The sequence below is a fragment of the Eulemur rufifrons genome, chromosome 7, assembly GCF_041146395.1.
Source record: "Eulemur rufifrons isolate Redbay chromosome 7, OSU_ERuf_1, whole genome shotgun sequence".
Classification (NCBI taxonomy): domain Eukaryota; kingdom Metazoa; phylum Chordata; class Mammalia; order Primates; family Lemuridae; genus Eulemur; species Eulemur rufifrons.
This window is the reverse complement of record NC_090989.1, coordinates 241,234,226-241,247,838: the sequence shown is the minus strand read 5'-3', so window position 1 is coordinate 241,247,838 and position 13,613 is coordinate 241,234,226. Positions and strand designations below refer to the sequence as shown.

The 13,613-nt window shown below is 36.9% G+C and overlaps 1 protein-coding gene across 4 annotated transcripts in view; it reads right to left on the bottom strand.

Moving 5' to 3' along the window:
• Positions 1–13,613, bottom strand: part of FOCAD (focadhesin) — a 267,132-nt gene that overhangs the window by 226,516 nt on the left and 27,003 nt on the right. For all 4 annotated transcript variants that reach the window (XM_069474243.1, XM_069474246.1, XM_069474245.1 and 1 more), the window contains exon 4: positions 11,683–11,837. In XM_069474243.1, the coding sequence (XP_069330344.1) occupies positions 11,683–11,837 (155 nt within the window). The remainder of the gene's footprint in view (positions 1–11,682; positions 11,838–13,613) is intronic.

Below are 13,613 nucleotides of genomic sequence, written 5' to 3'. Positions count from 1 at the left end.
AATGGGATTTCAATTTCACTGGAGTTAGCTGGTCCCTAATTCCATGTGCCTGGATCTGATTTCAGATTATCCTAGCTTTCTCTATATCCTAGAGGAATCCAAGATCAAGACTTGGAAAAACCTCTGACCCCTAAGCCTTTCCAGTCCTTTTCCTACTTTTCACCAGCACCCAATAAAAAAAGTGAATTTAAAAAAAAGAAAATGGCAAAAAGAAGTTTCACCACTTACTACTTTCACTACCTACAACTGCCATTGAGTTTTCAAAAAAGTATGCACAAGTTTTGTATTTTATTAGTTAAAAAAGGAAAAAAGATTTATAATCTCAAGATGAGGAAAGACTTTCTGAACACAAATAGAAGATTAACCCTGATCTTCTGGATAGATAGTATGAGCAGAAATTTAAATAAACAATGAAATAACCACAGTGTCTTCTATTTAGGACCTGTCTTCAGTAACAGTTTAGCACAGACACAAAAAAAAATGTTTAATTTGAGAAAGTAGTTATTTCTGAGGAACTGGAATTAGCCTTTAGACAAGCAGGCTGTATGAGTCTGAGGTACATAGGTACCCAGAAGAGTTAATTAACAAATCAAAGTAAAGACTTTAATCATGGCAAAAAAGAGCTGATTAGATATTATGCCTAACTTATTCATAGTATAATGTGTTCAGGGGATATCATTAACCAAAAAAAAAAGGCATAGCCAGGTGCCTACCAGATATTCCCACTTTAGCATATGAATCGTGCCTGATATTCAACATGTCCAAAATTGAACTCATGTTCCCCCCACACACCTGGTCTTCTCTAATGTTCCCTATCTAACAGTAGAGCAAGCCAGAAATCACGGAGTCACTTTTGACTTATGCCTTTCAGTCATCTTCATATTCAATACCCCGTTGAATGCTTCACCCCCTAAATATCTCACAGATCAATCTACTTCTTCCACCTCTACGGCAAGCAACCACTATCTCTCATTTGAACTATAGCAGTAGCCACCTAAACTAATCTGCTGGCATCCACTCTGCTGTAGTTTGTATGTTTGTCCCCCCAAAGCATTTGATCCCCAAGGTTGGAGATAGGACTTAATGGAAGGTATCTGAGTCATGGAGGCAGATCCCTCAGGATTAATGCCCTTCCTGGGGGCAGCTGGGGGGGCGGTGCGAGTGATTTCTCATTCTCTTAGTTCCCAGGAGACGCGGTTGTTAAAAAGAGCCTGACACCTCCCCTCTCTCTTGCTTCTTCTGTCACCATGTGACCTCTACACGCTGGCTCCCCTTCACCTTCCCCCGTAAGTGGAAGCAATCTGAGGCCCTCACCAGAAGCAGATGCTGGCGCTATGCTTCCTGTATAGCTTGCAGAACTGTGAGCCAAATAAACCTCTTTCCTTTGTATTATAAATTATCCAGCCTCAGGTATTCCTTTACAACAAAATAGACTAAAACACACTCTATGCCTACCCTAAACCCTATACTTTGAATTTTGTCTTCATATTGCAACCAGAATGGTCTTTTTGGAAGAACTGATATCCACTAGATAAAAATATTCCACAGATTCCCTCTGTACCCAGGATAAAGACCCAAATCCTCAAGATTACCCATCATGGGCTATATTATCTGACCCATACCTACCTTCCCAGCCTCATCTCAAACCACTCTCTCCTTGTTCTTAGCATTCTTTCAGCCTTTCCTAATAGCTATCTTCCCTCCCACAATGGGGACTTAGCATATGCTATTTCCCGAAAGTTCTACCCTCTCCTGTTTGCCTAGATAACTTCCATTCACTCCTTAGTCTCATTGTAGGTGTTACTTCCTCAGGAAAGCCTTCTTTAACCACCATGACTAAGTCAAATCCTCATATTAAAGGCACATCTAACACAGTATACTTTATCTGACTGTAGCTTAATATGCAACTGCAGAACCGTGTGAATGTGGCAGTCTCTCCCTCTAGACCAAAAGCATCATGAGTGTAATGATTATGTCTGCTTTACTTACCATGATATCACAGCACCTGGCACAGGAATATAGGAGATAATAAATACACTCAGTAAATATGTTTAACTAATAGATAGATGGATAGCTAGATATAGCTGAGATACTGTCTTGCATCCAGAGGTAACTTCTGAAGGTAATTTCTAGTTCTATAATTACAGGATTTTACACATGCACATTGAAATTAGAGTATCTGATCTCTTTACTATCAAAATCCATTATTTAGTTTTTTTAACAAAATAAATTAATATGAATGTTATGACTGGCTGTGATTATGAAAAGCCTTTCATTTCAGGGATTGCATATTTAGCAAATATGGAAATTATAAATACTGAGAAGATAAAATTAATATAATGCCCTTATGTTATCAAACAACAAAACAACCCTGTTGAGGGAAGAGAAGCAGATGTTTTTTGTTGGAGTTTTTTTTTCTTTTTCCACTTAACACATCTTAATCCACATACCTACATTAAAACTGACTTAAGATTCCTGACAGAATAAGAAAAGTAAGAGAGAAATATTCAGATGGTATATAGAATTTAACTGCTGTGTTGAAGGCTGCCCACCATGCAGCTAAATCCACGACACTGAAAATTAACTCCTAAGAGAGTCTTAGGAATATTAGATGGTTCCTATGACTTAATATAAGGGCAGGAGCAAGAAGTCCCCTTAGGAAGATACTATTTCCTTTCACTCCTTTCCATCTTAACTCATTTGTTATGTATGAAAATCATTGAATAGCAAAAGGATTTTTGAAACTTTACTTAAATTTCCCACTCTTTCTCAAACTGCTTCTAAAGAGTGAGTCCAAAAAACAACCTTAAAAAGTAGATATAGAAGAGGATGAAAATACATCAAGTCTATTTAAATCCATGAGCTCATTATAATTTTTTTAAAAGAAAATGTAACGAGTCACTGCTAAAAAAATAACAAATCATTATTTAGAAATTTAGTAAATTAAAGAAAGAATTATTGGTCAGGCACAGTGGCTCACACCTGTAATCGCAGCACTTTGGGAGGCCAAGACAGGAGGATGGCTTGAGGCCAGGAGTCTGAGATCAGTCTGGGCAACAGAGCGAGACCCCCATCTCCACAAAAAATTCTTTAAAAATTAGCTGAATTCAGTGGCACACTTGTAGTCTCAGCTACTCAGGAGGCTGAGGCAAGAGGATCTCTTGAGCCCAGGAGTTTTAGGTTACAGTGAACTATGATTGTCCCACTGTATTTCAACCTGAGGGACAGAGCAAGACCCTGTCTCTTTAAAAAAAAAAAAAAAAAATTATGCACAAATCCTGCCTTTCCTACACAAATTGTACCATTAGATAACCAAATAGTAGATATGGGGAAGGTTCTCTTTATACCAGTATTTTGGGTAATAAGTGAAGGAAAAAAAATGATAGAATTAGAATGTCACAATTTTGGAACCCCTAATGAACTAATGGATCTAGTCATTGAGTATCAACAACTGTTATCATCACCAAAAATGAAAACAATCAGATTTATGTCCTCCTAATAGAACACAATCCCACCTATAAAAAAGCCTCCCCTCAACCCCCTCAATGTTGTTCTGAGGATTAAGTGAAGAATTTTACATAAAGCTTTAACGCACAAGCCTGGACACATAGCTTATATACAAGAAAAGCTAGTTTCCTTCTCTAACCCCTCTTCCCTTAGAAACCAAGGCAGTGATTGTCTCTATTATTATTGCTGTTTGGAAAGATAATTTATAGTTAAAAAAAAATATCTGGGGTGGGGAAGGGTAGAACATGGCAGTATCCCATCATCACAGTAAAACAATTATATTATCTTTGACACCGACGCAATCTCTCCTCCCTCCTTCCCTGTCAGAGCAACATAGATCTAAAATCTGTCACTTATACTTAAGCACAATTATGTTTCGAAGCTAGAGCTGAACTGGCTGAGAGAGACTTATTTCCAAGGTCATGGCTCTCCTCCAAATTCAGTCCTAGTGCAGAAGACTCCCGAGGAATAGCATGCCTGTCTTCTTTCTGTTTGGGGAACTACCACTCCTTCTCCACTCATGTGGTCATTGTACAAGGGTTCTCAGCACATACATAGCCAGTAGAGGGTTAAATTGTGTCCCCTCAAAAGATACATCTAAGTCCCAACCCCCCAATACCTGTGAATGTGACCTTATTTGGAAACAGGGTCTTTGCAGATATAATTAAGTTAAGGAGCTTGGGACATGATCATCCTAGGTGGATGTTAAATCCAATAACTGGTATCCTTATAAGTGAAAGCATAGGGATACTGTATTTGAGACACAGAGACACACAGAGAAGACACCCCTGAGAATACAGAGACAGAGATTGGAGTTGTACGGCCACAAGCCAAGGAAGGCCAAGTAACTGCCAGCAGTCACCAGAAGCTAGTAGAAAGGCATAGAACAGATTCCCCCAGAGCCTCAAGAAGGAACCATTCTGCTGAAACAACCATTGGTCGTAGACTTCTGGCTTCCAGAATTGCGAAAGAAAAAATGACTGTTGTCTTAAAGCCACCAAGTTTATGGTCATTTGTTAACAGCAGCCCTGGAAAATTAATATATACCCCCTCGCCTAGCCAACTGACCAAGCTCCAGGTCCTACCATCAGAAATCTATAATCGTGGACAGAAAATTCCAATCTCAGTCTGGCTGTCTCTTATACATAAAAGATATTAACCCAGGAGCAGGTGGTGCCCTGTGAACTAGGAAGCAGAGAAAGTCAGTCTGCAGCAAAGGAGCAAACAGCTCATATCTCATTCGTTTCTGAGGCCCACATGCATACCTATTCCTGAGTCCCGTGAGATACCCCTTTATCAAAGAAATGAACATCATCCTTTTGTGCTCAAACTAGTTCAAATGGATTTCTGTAACTGGTAGCCCAAAGGGTTCTAACACACTCAGGAAACTGCCATAAGCCCTTCAGTAAAGATAAGCTGGAGCAAGTCTTCCTCGGGCAGGTGCCAGGAAAAGCTGAATTTATTCAAGAACACTTTAAGGGAGAGGAAAGGAAACTTCAGAACTGGGCGACAAATGCAGTAGCAAGAAACAATGCAAAAAAGAACCTCAATTTTCACTGGGCATAAAAGCCAAGACCCAGATCTCATACAGATTGAGTATACCTAATCAAAAAAAATTCAAAATCCTAAATGTTCCAAAATCTGAAACTTTTTGAGTGCTGACATGATGTCACAAGTAGAAAATTCCACGCCTACCCTTATGTGACAGGTCACAGTCAAAACACACATAAAACTTTGTTTCATGCACACTATTATTAAAAATATTGCATAAAATCACCTTCAGGCTATGTGTATAAAGTATATACAAGGGCTATCCGGAAAGTATCCAGCCAAACAGAAACATTTATTATATTAACAATGGCTAGATACTTTCCGGACAGCCCTTGTATGGAATGTAAATTTCGTGTTTAGACTTGGGTGCCATCCCCAAGATAGCTCATTATATACATGCAAATATTCCAAAATCTGAAATACTTCTGGTCCCAAGCATTTCAGATAAGGTATACTCAATCTGTAATGAGAGGAAGTGTTGGTCAATAATGATGCTGAAGATTCCCAAAAAAATATAAAACTAAAAAGAAAATTTTTTGGTCAAGTTGTACAAACTATGCTAATTAAAACCACCCATGTAAATTGCTTCTCACTAAGTATTATAGATATGGCATGATTACTATTGTGCATACGAATAACATGTATCAGGTTCCTTTTGGTTGGGATTAATTTGATTACAGCACCAAACATTGCTCATATTTTCTCAGTCTCCTTTTAAAAAGACTGCAAATAATGCTTGTGTCTTTGCTTCAAAATATACCAAACATGAGGTACAAGGAAGTACCCATAGTGGACCAGGGATAGAATTAAAAGGATTTGGGTTGAAGGGAATGACACAAATATACTAAAAATATGGGGGCTGGGGGGAGCATCCCTGGGTATTATGGGAACAAATGGTACAAATGTGGCCAAGTCCCTTTTTAACTCTAGGATGTCAGATCTCAGAAAAGGATGATTGATCAGCCTCAAGCACAGTAAATCGCCAGTAAATAAGAGAATGATAAATCCTAGATTAATGATCAAATGATTGTCTGGATTCATTATAATACAAGAAAAGAGAGACAGAGAAACACAGAGAAGAAGAAAGAGAGGAAATTTTTTTTCAAAAACCACAGCTTTAGTTTTTAAATTCATGCTTAAATGAATGACCAAAAATAATGTTTATTTTAAGAAATCTAAGATGTAATGCTATTGACCTTTTGCTTGAGAAAGTTCTGTACACTCATTTGTCTTCTAAGTACCAGAAAAAAGCCTGATTTCTTCTGAAGCATTTTTCCATTATAAAAGTAACATGTGTTCAGTAGTCACTGTTCTTAAATCACCTAAAAACATCTTAGCATAAGCACATGACTCTTAAAATGGAAGATTTTGTGACAAACAAAGCCTTCAACCAGAGCAACTAACTTAAAAAAGAAATACGGCCGAATGTCTTAGATGAGAAAAGTAGCTGGTCTTCTGGTTATAAGATGCAAGTTGAGAGAGATTCTGAGATTTTAGGGAAGGAAAGAAGATTAGGGGGTGGGGGGAAGGAAAGAGAACATCTAGAAACAAGCTAACAGGCTTAAAAGGAATATATAAAAGACAAGATGGGGAAACAGACATGGTCCAATGATTCTCTCTCCAATAAGAGTTAAATGAACCATAATATCAATATAGATGTAAACCCAGAAATCATCTCAAATTCATGATGTAATGCTCGGACACCCCAGCTGCAGATCAGAGCATGCTGTCTTCCCTAAACATTGGAGGAAACCCCTTAAAGGGATCCTTCCTTGGTTCTTCTCTTGCCAAATAAAATAAAGAATCTAAATAGTACAGAAAAGCTTCAATAACAATAAGATAAGAATACAGTGTCTCCTCTGTTGCTAGCTATTTCCTATATGATAACAAAGTATTTAAGTTTCCCAAGGAACAGGGTCATCAATAAAAGAGAAGATCCTGAGAGGCAAGAATTTTCTCAGTAAATTGTCCTAAATCTGAACTTCAAATATTAATAGTACTTAGAATAATTTTAACCACTGAACCTTCATCAATCCATGATCAAAGGCTCACTGAATCCAACAGCTTTACTCAAGACCCACTACAGGAATTTTTAATATCCTATGCAAGATTCACTAAAAAGTAGACTTTAGGAATCTCAGAAAATACACTTTAATTTCCCACACTTTAATATACTTTACATGCCCAAAATACATCAACTGCAGGTCCCTTCCCTGTTTAGAAGCACAAAATGCACACAAATAAAGTGCTAGCCTAGTTTACCTAGAACATAACCTTCCTACCAAGCACATTTTTTAAAAAGGGGCTTGGGAGGAAGCAGTTGAGCTGAAATTACAGGCTGTCATGACACCTCAATATCAAAAACTGAATACCTGGTTCCACAGGAGAGTAAGGTTTTTATTCACAGTCCTGTTACTAAGCAACTATAACAATGGCTGTATGAGCTTTCTAGAAGCTAGCACAGTTAAAAGGAAAAATATATATAAGGAAAGAAAAATGGGAAACCCTTGCTTTGGGAATCTTTACCTTTTCAGGATAAATTCAATGTAAAAACAACAACAAACAAAACCGAAAGCAATCTAAACTCAAAACAAGCAATTCCTTAAAGGTCTAGAAAAGTATACGCTATTATATATCATTCACTTTATATTCAGTTTTGGTTAATTTCAAAATTCACATTCAACTGGTGATAATGATTTCCTTACTGTGTTCCTTTTGTGGTCCCTTCTTTCCTTCACACTCCCTAGGGAACAATTTTTTTTCAAATCCCTTACTGATTAAAAGAACATTTTAGAGCTCTTAAATCCATTTCTTTGTTTACAAAAGCTATAAAAACTAGTTTACAATTGTTTCATGTTGCCTCAGCTTTGAACCAAGAACACTCTAGGACATCAAACTATGCCTTTGAAGAGAATAGTCTCTCAAGCAGAGCCAGACACTTTTCCAGCCACTTCCTAAAGTTTAGACAACCAGAGTACTGCAAACATCAACTCTTTTTCAAGGTTAGACTATACAATGTAGCAGGCTCTAAACCAATGTTTCTCAAATTGTGGGTGGGGTTCCAAGTGGGAGGGGGGCTTTCATACATGTTCCAAGGGAATTTTAAAGTCTAGACACTCAAAGGGCCAATGAGCAGGTGATAAGGCTGGAAGAGATGGCCTCATCGACTTTTCTTTCTGCCTCTCTTTGAAGCTTTCAAAATCTGCTGCAATGCTGAGAGAGATTCTCTCAGTATCTATAATTCTATAGAAGGCTGCTTCTCACTATTGGCTCTTTCTTCCCCACTACCCTTTCTCAGTTCCTGAAGGATGGTAGGCTAGAAGAGAGACAAGATGGAAGATAAAGTTTTAGAATTATTTTTCTAAATCAAAAATAAGCAATCATGGTGTGCCTCTGTTCCCAAGGTGCCTCTAGATTCCAATAAACCTCTATTTTAAGAAGAGAAATCCAGAGACAAATCGAAACTTAAACACTGGAAACTGAAGACCCAAAGCTTCTGAGCCACTCATTCCTGTGTTTAGATCCCAAGGAGATGGTTTTCTGACTCAGAAGATTCCCTGAGCAGCATTTGGAGGAGGAGGCTGTTTGACTCTGCTGTTCTTAATTAGCTTGTTTCTTAAATTTGACTCTCATTTTGTTTTTTTTTTAAACATAAACAGTACAAAGTATAGTCTTTGTAATCGCGATGAACCAGGAAGCTCTGCTTCTTGAAATAAAGTAAATGAAGAAAATTCTGTCTTCTGACATATAAATAGTTATTATCTCTACTGGCAACAACTAGGAAACTTAGCACTTATTTAACACATTTTAAGATCAAACTGATTCAAAAATTAAATAGGTTAGCTTCAACATCGACTCTGCCTACATTTCCCTGTGGCTAACAGTTTAGACAACAAAAACATTCTCAAATAATTTTTTTTTTTAATTTTCTGACATCCTTCCATTGTTAAAATTCCTATGTTTGCTTACTATAAAACTCAAGGATTTCTTCCATATGTTGGCCATATTTACAAATAACCTTGAAAATTAATGGTCACCCACATGTATAAGATTATTTACTGAAGAACTGCTATTGTAAAAGATTGAAAACAATAGGGAATTGGTAAATTATGGTTCATTCATACAATGGAATATTATGTGGCTAGAAAAAAATTAGAAAGCTCTTTATATATTTTATGGAATGAGCTCCAAGATATATTTTTGCACTGAAAATGCAAAATAAAGAATACTATGTAGTAGGTTACTCTTTGTGCTTTAAACAAGGAAAAAATATAAGTATGCATATATAAATTTTCTGTTATATGTTGCATAAAATATCTTTAAAAGGATAATAAGACCTAGTAACAGGTTGGACTCTGTGGAAAAACAGATACAGGGTAGGATAGAGACTTTGCCTTATATATCCAATGTGAATATATTGCCTATTCAAAAAATACATTTCTAAATTAAAAAATAAGTAAAGTTATCTACAAACTATGATATACACAGATGATAGGCTTAGTCACTATCAGCAATGCTTATATTTTGCAATTTATGACACTGATTATGAATTTATAATGTATGAATGATATCCCACACCATTTATACTAATGTGTGAATGATATCCCACTTTTAGCAATAAAAATACAACCTAACATGCTGTCATTATACCTTAAACACACAGAAGACATTACCCTGGTCCCATCAGCTGCTGATACTCTAACTTTTGAATATAAATAGTACAACTAAACAATGCAAGTAGATTTTATATTTATAAATTTTAAGGCATTTGAAAACTGGGGGGTAAACAAATACTGTTAGCTACATTTGACAATAAAAAGAGTAAGGCAAAATCTAGGTGCTTTGCTTAAGGTCAATCAATAAGTGAGAAAAAGACACATAAAAATCCTAACTTTTAAAAATCTTCCTCAAAACTACTTTTTTAATAGGTATAAAATAGGATCAATTATTTCATGTTTGTGCGTATGAGTATGTATAGAAACCGAGAGAGAGAAAATGAGTAAGTTTTTAGCCATCATAAAACTCTTACTTATTCAGAAATATTTCGTCATGTACTAAATGTCAAAAAGTATGCTAGATACTAAAATACAGATTAAAACACACACACACACACACACACACACACACACACTCACACACACTATGAAATAGCAAGCAGCCCAACTAAGAAGAGAGAAATGTCTGGACAGTAAAAGGGACATCTGAGCTGAGCCTAGAAGGATGACAAAGATGATGTCAGACAGAGAAGGGAAGGAGCATTTCATGTAGAGGCAAAAGCAAATGCAAAGGCTCAGGAAGAGTGAATGGTTGTGGATGTCTAGAGAAGAGGATTCATGGCAGGAAATACAACTTGAATGGAAGGCTGGAGCTAGTTTGGGAAGGGCTTATACACCATGCTAAAGGGTTTGCCCTAATAACTACAGACTACGAAATAAAAAGAAAAACCAAGCTGGGCACAATACCACAAGCCTGTGGTCCAAACTACTCAGGTAGGATCCTTGAGCCCAGGAGTTCAAGGCTATAATCGTGCCTGTGAATAGCCACTGCACTCTAGCCTGGGCAACATAGGAAGACCCTATCTCAAAAAAAAAAAAAAAAAAAAAAGGAAAAAAAACTAGTTCCAAAAAGATACAAAGAGATAATCTGAGGGAACAGAATAAGATTTATAAAGAAACATTAAAAGCCTAGATGTTATTTAGACTAATAGACTTCAAGCCCAGGAAGACATCTTTCACAGATTAATAATTGTAGCTGTATTCCATCTCCACTGAAGGCAAAAAAGAAAGATTAAGCACACAGCTCTGAGGATACTACAATAAAGGTGAGTAAAAACACTGGGAGAGCAAGCAACCCAGGAGGTGGAGGGAGGCTGGGTGAGAGGTGGGGAAAGGACGTAGAACCCCAAATGATCTAAAACAGGCAAAAATTAGTACTTATAGATCAAGACCATTTCTTGAAGCAAAGAGTGGCATCTCCTTTTCAGGAAGTATTTTACAAGAGATGCTCACTGGATCAAATGTGGTCCTATCTGACCATCTTGGAATGGAGTAGGTCCTTTTTAATCCTTGTGATTCCATCACCCTCAGTCTGTACATGAACTAAATATGGTTATATCCAACAAATTCCAAGAACAAAACATTATTAACTTGGAATAATCAGGTGGAAGACATCCCCAAATCACAAAATATTTTTAAAGAAATTAGTGCTATTATTTTCTAATACACATCCTAATGCCAAAGGTTGACCACGTATTGCCAATACAGTGTATAAACTATACCTCTGTGAAAGTAGCAATGTTTACAAGCAATCTTCTTTCCTAAATTAAGTCAGGAATCTGTATTGCCATTGTGAATTATAATAGTTAGCTATTTTCTTCATAAAAAGAGCAATGACAAATTTAAGTAGAGCCCCAAAACTTAAGTACAGCAAATGACCACAAATTTCAAAACTGTAGGCTTTAAATTAGCAATGATTTTACCACATATGAAATATCAACTGCATGACATTTTAAGAGAAAGAAAAACAATTGGCAGGTAGGGTGAATGTTGACCCTTAATTGGGTATCAGTGAATTTTTTTCTAAAAACTTAAATCGTTAACTGATCAAACATGGAGAAAAGAATACCTGGTCGATGGAATCAGATTGAGTATCCCATTGAGAACATAGCTGAACTCTGCATGATCCTGAGCAACAAGTGCCACCAGACCCTCACAGCAGGCCGTTCGAACCACTACGTTGTCACTGCAGCACTTCTCCCATAGCAAGTTCAAAGCAGGAGTCTGAAATCAAACCAGTGTTTAAAAGACACTTCTGACGAACAGCAAACACACACACACCCCAGCCATTCATCAAGTGTAATTCATTCACAGTAGGCTAGCTTTCCTATATAAAAATAATGTTGTCACTGTTTCTAGAATAAAATAAAGTCCACCTTCCAAGAGACATAATAGATCTGTTTTGATATAGCAACTCTCTCACCTGGTATCCTGGCTCCAAAATAAGGCTGGCTGTAGGCAGAGGTAGGACCCAAGTTCAAGCAACACAACAAAGCAAAGACTTGGCTGTATTACAGTGCTCTAACCAAGCAATTTAACCAGACACCAACAATATCAGCGTATCAGTTAGTCTAAGCTGAACTCCAAACAGTGTCTATGTTTCAAGTCTTAAATGGCAATAACATTTTCAGAAAACGTTCCTGCTCTCCTACCGCCAACCTCTACCACCTACATGTACCTTCCCACCAACCGCAACGCCCCTGCCACAATTTGCTGATGTCTACTGTGGGCCCAGATAGAAAAGAGAGATGTAGGACAGGCCACCAGAAAGCTGCTCATTCCATGGCTACCAAAAAAAAGCCTAGGAAAACTGTTTTGCCCAAGAAAGAGACTATGACTTTTTCCCCCCATACTATGAATCCATCTTCTTGATAGAAAAGCAATAGAAGGGCACATAAGTAAATATAGGCTCTCATTTTTAAAAACCTTATAAAACCGGAGGTTCTAGCTTTTATAACTTCCTCAGGAACCTATGACCCTCTAAAAAGGTTCACTGCTAACAATAAACCAATATTTGAATGTATTGTTAAATCCATTTAGATTCACACACAGTTGTGATTTTTATCTTTCAAAAAAAGAAAAGAACAAATAATGAAGTTATGTTCCTTCCTCCTGATACAACTTATTAGGGAAATATATTTGGAGAAAAATTAAGAGCTCCAGCTCTTGAAGAATAACTAAAAGAATGGAAATCAACATCACATTATGCCCACTTTCCCTCCATAGCTGGCTACGAGCCTTTTCTATCTTAGGATCCCACTATTAAAAGAACAATACAGTTAAAAGTCACTACAGGAAGGAAATATTTCTATTTCATTTCTCCCTTTATTCAGAAGGAAATTGCATTCACCTGTATGGACAACATCAAAGGGCTCTAAATGTCATTACTCCATTTCTAAGCCAGGAAAATAAAATAAAAAGATAAACAAACTGCTGCCTCAGGTAATTTCATATCCTCATAGAAGTAAGCATTCATTTATTAGTAGAAGAGGAAACATTTAGTTACAAGGATTTGACATTCAATAAATTCTGGTAGTTTAAGTAAAACCACTAGATCTTCTCAGAGTGCATAATGTGATTATAGGCAGGATTAGGATCAGGGTTCTCAGAAAACCTAATTTATATGACTACATACAAATACCAGATAAACGCCAATTACTGAAGTATACCCCTACACTTACTTCAACATGTCAACAGAAGCTGTAAAGAAATATAACTTGGAGTAGCTAACCAAAAAGAATATGAGAAAAAGGAAATTGATTTCTTTCTTCTGTGAAAGAAAAAAATCTTATTTCCATCATCTATGTTCTCTATGGTATACTTAGAGCACCTCTCTTAAGCAGTTTCCCAACCACCATGTCAAAATACACAATATCGATGAAACAAAACCTAAGTTCTCAGTAGGCTATCAATGCTTCAACTCTGAGCAGTCACCTGCCCTGTGTGTGGGATGTAATTTTTCCTCCAGCTCTGACTGTCAATGCATAATCTTTCCAACTT